The sequence below is a fragment of the Bremia lactucae genome, linkage group LG6, assembly GCF_004359215.1.
Source record: "Bremia lactucae strain SF5 linkage group LG6, whole genome shotgun sequence".
Taxonomy (NCBI): domain Eukaryota; phylum Oomycota; class Peronosporomycetes; order Peronosporales; family Peronosporaceae; genus Bremia; species Bremia lactucae.
The window spans coordinates 5,437,371-5,443,563 of record NC_090615.1 but is presented as its reverse complement, the minus strand read 5'-3'; the positions used below and the strand labels follow the sequence as shown (position 1 = coordinate 5,443,563).

At 45.1% G+C, this 6,193-nt stretch overlaps 3 protein-coding genes across 3 annotated transcripts; 1 reads left to right on the top strand and 2 right to left on the bottom strand.

The window, feature by feature from the left end:
- Nucleotides 1-292: 292 nt before the first annotated feature.
- On the bottom strand, nt 293-2,272 carry CCR75_005166 (uncharacterized protein; the record flags this gene model as incomplete). Its single annotated transcript, XM_067963248.1, has 1 exon — nt 293-2,272. One exon carries the CDS (start codon nt 2,270-2,272, stop codon nt 293-295), a length of 1,980 nt encoding a protein of 659 aa, XP_067818571.1.
- A 553-nt stretch (nt 2,273-2,825) lies between these two features.
- On the top strand, nt 2,826-3,247 carry CCR75_005165 (uncharacterized protein; the record flags this gene model as incomplete). The annotated part of the gene is made up of 2 exons (XM_067963247.1): nt 2,826-2,867; nt 2,900-3,247. 2 exons carry the CDS (start codon nt 2,826-2,828, stop codon nt 3,245-3,247), a joined length of 390 nt encoding a protein of 129 aa, XP_067818500.1.
- A 1,318-nt stretch (nt 3,248-4,565) lies between these two features.
- CCR75_005164 (uncharacterized protein) lies at nt 4,566-4,760 on the bottom strand (the record flags this gene model as incomplete). The annotated part of the gene is made up of 1 exon (XM_067963246.1): nt 4,566-4,760. One exon carries the CDS (start codon nt 4,758-4,760, stop codon nt 4,566-4,568), a length of 195 nt encoding a protein of 64 aa, XP_067818572.1.
- Between the last annotated feature and the right edge of the window lie 1,433 nt (nt 4,761-6,193).

The window sequence follows — 6,193 nt, the reverse complement described above, 5'->3', positions numbered from 1 at the left end:
TTTATAAAGCTTAGCTCAGAAAACAGGTCGTAGCATGGTAAGCAACAGCCTTTCGCACAAACTTGATGCGCAGAATTTCAAAGCGACGATTGAAAATGCAATACATCTTAAATTAAATTTGTATTGGAGATTGCATTGAAATTACCAGCATTGATTGGGCTTGTCAAGATATACAAAAAAATAACTTTTTTTTTTCCGTTTTATGGTTTTAAAATGTTGAAAAAAAAAGGTAAAGCATTTTGCGTCGGTACAATACATTGTCAAACTCAACTGCGTCACCGTCGATTGCCTCTCAGCTAGTGCGCACGCGCGCATCATCAGCCATGCCGTTCCAATCCGTCTCGCAAATCTTGACAAATGACACAACACAGCCAAAAACGATGCCAATCGTCAACCCAGCCCAGAATCCCGGGACGCCCATACCCATTGAAAATGCAAAATACGTGCCAAGAGGCAGCCCAAGTACAAAGTACGAGAATAAATTGATCGTTGCGCCGAGAGAAAGTCGTCCTGTCCCGCGAAGCACGCCTTGCATGACAGCATTAAGGGCATCACATAGTTGATACGGCATGAGGTAGAGGATTGCGTGGCCACTTGATGCAATCGATACGGTATCATTAATGAAAATCGCGGGAATCAAGTACCGTGTCGCAACGATAACGACTGCTAGCACCACCGAGAACAATACGGCAAGGACCATGCCAAGCATCGATGCCATTCGCGCATGTTGCGGCTTGTTGCTTCCCAAGTACGTCCCCACAAGTACATTTGCCGCCACAGAAATGCCAAGAAAAAAATTAAATGCAAAGGTCGAGACATTCACGAGTACGGAATGCACGGTGATTGCCATGATGCTATGTGGCAACAACCCCACAAGAGCCGCCATGATTTCAAACGACATCCATTCCAACAATAACATTGCGGCACCTGGAAGTCCGAGTTCCAATACAATACTCACGTGTTGCATCGCTTCGTGTACATGCCATCCAGGCCACCATTTGGCTAAAACGTAAGGATGTTGATAAAAATACGGAATGAGACTGAATGGAAGGACCAGGTCCGAGACGAGACGTGCAATTGCGGTGCCATCGAATCCACAAGACGTGTAAAAAGTCAAATACCCCCCTAGAAAGACGTTGACGAGGTTACTTATCACAGCAATATAAACCATTGGCAACACGACGTGTTGTGCTTGCAAAACTTTCTTGAATAATTCGTAGACGTATAAAGCTGGAATCCCTGGTAATAAAATCTGGCTAAAACGACCTGCAAATGCGGCGACTTGAGCTGGCTGGCCAATAGCTACGAGTAATGCTTCGGTGTACCAATTTAAAAGGAATACAGGAAGATACGTGACACCAAGGACAATGAGTCCACTTTGAAGATAAATCCCCAGCTTTTTTGCTTTCTTGGCACCGTAAGCTTGCGAGCAGAGTGTATCCATGGCCGTTGCTAAGCCAAAGCCAATACCAATGGCTGTGAGATTCAAAACCATGGTCGAAAGTGCCACGCCATCGAGATATTGCTTGGTTAAGGGCGACTTCAAGTGACCCACGAGTGTCATGCTTACGATTGACGGAAAGAACTCGAGTACGTAGGTCCAAATGACTGGATTTGCAAGCTTTACGAGCTTAAAAACTTCTGTTTTAATGGTTGGAAGCGAATTCCTCGCTCCTGACTCGAGGTCGGACTTGAAATCACGAGAATGTGGCGGTAGTAGCAATGGAAACCCTTCTAATTGCTTTGAATTTGCAGACGATATATATAAAAACCGTTGACAGAATATTTCCGTGTGCTCCGAGCTATTTGATGAGCTATATGAGCTGTTGGATGTCTCGGAATCTTCTCCTGATTCTTCTAGTATATCGAATAAACTTGCATTTATGCGTCCTTGACACTGTAACCCAGTTTGTAACCTTTTTTGTGCCTTTGTACCCGCTCGAGGGTTACACACTTTGACAGGCCACTTTTCTTGATTCAATTTGTCAGCAATACTGGGAGCTGCTACAGTTGATGACAAGGGTCCATTCCCATCTTTACAAGAGCGTGCTAACGCCATTTTCTTCTTTAACATGCTGTCGAAACGGCGAATTGCATTCTTCTTCACAAACGTCGTTTCGCTTTGAAGTGTCGACGTGTTAACGACGAGTTCGGGGTTACAAAGGCCTTTGTCTTTTAGGAAACACTTTTGATTTCGTATCAAACTGTGAATGTCTTTTGGACTGCCACTGGAACTATCGCCGTCGATTGTATTATTTCTAATACTTTCCATCGTCGTCCGGCTTCGAGTGTACTCGGTGTGTAACCGCTGTAACGTGACAGGTTATATTGGGTTACGCGAGATGGTAACGTCTTGTAGAAAACAAAGTGAAAATGGATACAATTGCTTGGATAAGCTAAACATATAGAAAAAAGACGGTGACATTAATGTTAGTAAGGAACACTCGAGATCGGGAACGAGTCAGTTTGAATACACGCGCCACGTTTCTCTTTCAAGAGGAGATGAGCTGCTGCTACGAGTCAATGTACGTACACAACGTCGAGGGTGGTCCAAGTAATAAAGTCGGCGAATTTCGCCATGCAGCGGGTGTAATTCGTAAGCTTGCGAGAAGTACGACGGAAAGTGCCCAATGACGCGATGCAAATCAACGCTCTGACGACGTAAAAGCGTTTCTTCGCGAAGGATAGCAATTTGTTGTGATCTGAATGTCGCGCGGACGTAAATATACGGTCTCCGAGGGACGCAATGTTTGTTTAGTGGCATTTCTGATTGAAAGAGTGCCACCCCACCAATGAGGTTGCAAGATTGTGTCGCGAATGTACTAATGGAGTCGAAAGTTCTCTTCGACGTCGACAGCAACATTATGGTGATTTATGGTACTCGTTTTTTTATCGTAAGAGTGGCGATGAATCGTTTTCATTTGCTGACTTGCGCACTTCATCTCCAGGCAGCGGTCGGCCAGACGCCCATTATTCCCATCCACAGCATTGGCAAAAGGCACATTTACAATGCGAATTGCTTGCAAAGTGCGAGTTCTTTAACGCCGGTGGATCTACCACAGATCGCGTAGGCAAGCGTATGATAGAAGATGCTGAAACTTCGGGTCGTATCAAGTCTGGCGACACGCTAATCGAGCCAAAGTCAGACAACACTGATGCGTATAATTATCTTTTCAAAAAATCCTACTTAGCGATGCTAATGAAGATTCTACTAAAGCTATTGGCTTGGCGCTTGCATCTGCTATAAAGGGCTACCACTGCATCATTACGCTGCCAGGTAAGTCCGAAACTATCTCAAGTCTTCTTGCAATCCGTCTCATTATCCCCCAACGCGTATAGAAATAAACGAGCCTCGAGAAAGTAGACGTTCTTAAAGCTTTAGGTGCGAAAATCATTGGTACCCCGACAGAGGCTCCGTAAGACTCGCCAAAGAGCCACATTGGCATCGCTAAGTGTCTGCAGGCTGCATTTTCCAACTCGCATATTTTTGATTAATACAAAAACCCTTCCAATCCGCTCGCCCATTATGACGGTACCGCAGAAGAGATTTTTAACCAATGCGATGGCAGAATTGACTTGGTGGTGATGGGGGTCGGCACCAAGTCAATTCTGCCATGTAAATTGGGACAAGAAAAGTTACTTTTACTTGCAATTCTATTGTTTTTTTTTTCGTTTTTATTTTTTGATTTTCTTAAGTAAAAGTAAACTATTGGCTCGTACTTCGAAAGCGCGCGGCCTTAATTTATTTTTTTGATGAATAAACAGCTTGGCAATTGCCAAGTGCTTCGAATTATTTTATGCGAATAATTGGAAATAGCTAGAAAGTTACATCACATTTGTTGAGATAGGCAACCTAGGCGTGCAGGGCACCAGTACTATAGCAATTTCATAGTCGAAGGACATTTTCCCTTACGCTCCCGAGCCGCGTGATATCGTGTATGCTTAAGCAAAACAAAACGATGCTCGACGCTTACGATGGAGTATATTTAGGGAATTCGTAAACTCACCCTCGCTTTTCCTAAACTCACTCAATTCAGTTTTAGCCAATCAAATGTCGTGTTTACAGCTCATCACATTTCATTTAATACATCAACGTCGAAATCTCCGTGCACAAACAGCAACATTGAATTCTCCGCGCACGACTAGCAACATTGAAATCTACCGTCAATTATCCACCTTCCTGAAAAATGTTATTATAAGCCTCCTGGAACTACGTGAATCGCACTTGAGGATGGTGAACTTTTAAATAGAAAGCTAGGAAGGTCTCCAAAGAAGTGTTTTTAAAGAATAAGTTTATTACCAACATTATCTGTGTCATACCTACTGCCACCCTGATCTGCAGTTGCTCCTTGCTCCTGCGCCGTAACTCTTCTCGACGCCCCTCTGCCCATTGGTGCAACTCAGCAACTCCTTGATGCAACTCATGCCAAGACTGGGGCTGCATACGCTGGCGTTCATACGCGAGCTGCTGCTGGTAATTCGCTTGAGCCTGCTCTCGCCACGCGCGCGCACCTGGACCATGTACTCCACTTTTGTAGCGAAAAACTTGATGTCTGTCTACCAACTCAAAGGTCCACTTTTGTGGGGCCTGCGTCATGACCCAAATCCACCTGCATACAAATTACGAGGTGGTAAACCTTGGTCTCAGCATGGTACTGTCCTGGTCCCTGACGCTCTTTATTCATAGAGTCCAAACGCGAAGAAATCCTAGCCAGCTCTGCGGCAATGTCGCAGCCTGGTAAGGCTTCAACACTTGGCATACCCTTTTCGCGAGCACCCAAGTACTCTTCCTCAGTGACGCCCCTTTCGCGAGCAGCTACTTGCGCTTCTTCCCATACGCATTCCCAGCGTAATCGGGTATTGCGCCCCTAAACACTTCCTCACCCGCCATTGGGCTCATAACCTTTCAAAACGACGCTAGCAAGGTCTCCACAGAAGTGTTTTTAAGGAGTAAGTTTGTTGCCAACATTATCTGTGTACCACCCTGATTTGCGGTTGCTACTTGCTCCTGCAAAATGGTATGCTCACCCTCCGGCTTCTGTTCCCTGCAACACACCAAAATATACAAATGAAAGTCAATCCTGAATAGAGACAGTTTCTTGATGGCTTGTGACCTGGCGGTATTTTCAGCATGTAAAACACCATTTTCCAACATGAAGAAGCCATTAGAGCTGCGGTGTAGGCGGGCACGTCGTAATGCGGCCACGCACTACTTAGACACACATCCTAGCACAGCGAGGAAGCGGTTTGACCAGCTTCTCTTGCGTGCAGTGAGGTAGTTGTGGTGGGCGCGTTAGCGACCTCACACAACGCACTATGCACTTTGGTTAAGTGTCGTCACGGGAGCGGTAAATCCGTCTCCTCGTGCGCACTTACCAAGAAGGTAGTAATTTTCAGACTGATTTATATTTAATAGAATTAAATACAAATACCTATTTTTACCAATTCAAATGATATCTCTATAGATATCATTTAATATTTATTGCGAGCGCATCTTTATAGATACCTCGCTTAACGGATGACGCTGGGCGTCATCCCTCCTAATGTGAATGCACCCATGTGCATCACATCCACAAGGGTTGGTCACAAATGTGCACCACTCCCGAGTGTTGGGTCTAATTACTATTACTTAGTAATTGACTATCCCCTTGAGTACACCAAATGTACTTAACGTGGACTGTGTAACATTAGGGCAACTTTAGCCCGTTACAGTATTTCCTATTGGCAACCTTCCCGCTGAAATTGGTGAACATTCACCGAATCAGCTAAAGGCAACAGTACACCTTGGCTCACCATGTCTCACGTCAAAGACAAGCTCCGTGTCTGGCATGCGAAGGAGTAGGTCACTACGCACGTGTCTGCAATGTCAAGAAAGAGGACATGGCAACGAAAAACTGTCTAAATCAACACGAGGCACAGGGCCACAAGGTAGAAATAGCAACCTTCATGACGGCATAAGACGTGCTTAAAGCTCTTACAACGGAAGACCGACAACCGGAAGCACCAGCGATGGACGTTAACTTTGACAGCCAATCACTGCTCCCAACAAGCCAACACGGGACGAACAAGGAGTCGCACTGAAGGAGGAAAAGCTCAACTCAGAGCAACCACATGCGGACAAATTCAACAACGGACACAAGGAGAAACCAACAACAAAGAGGATAATACCTGGAGCAAAAAAGAAAGACAAAAA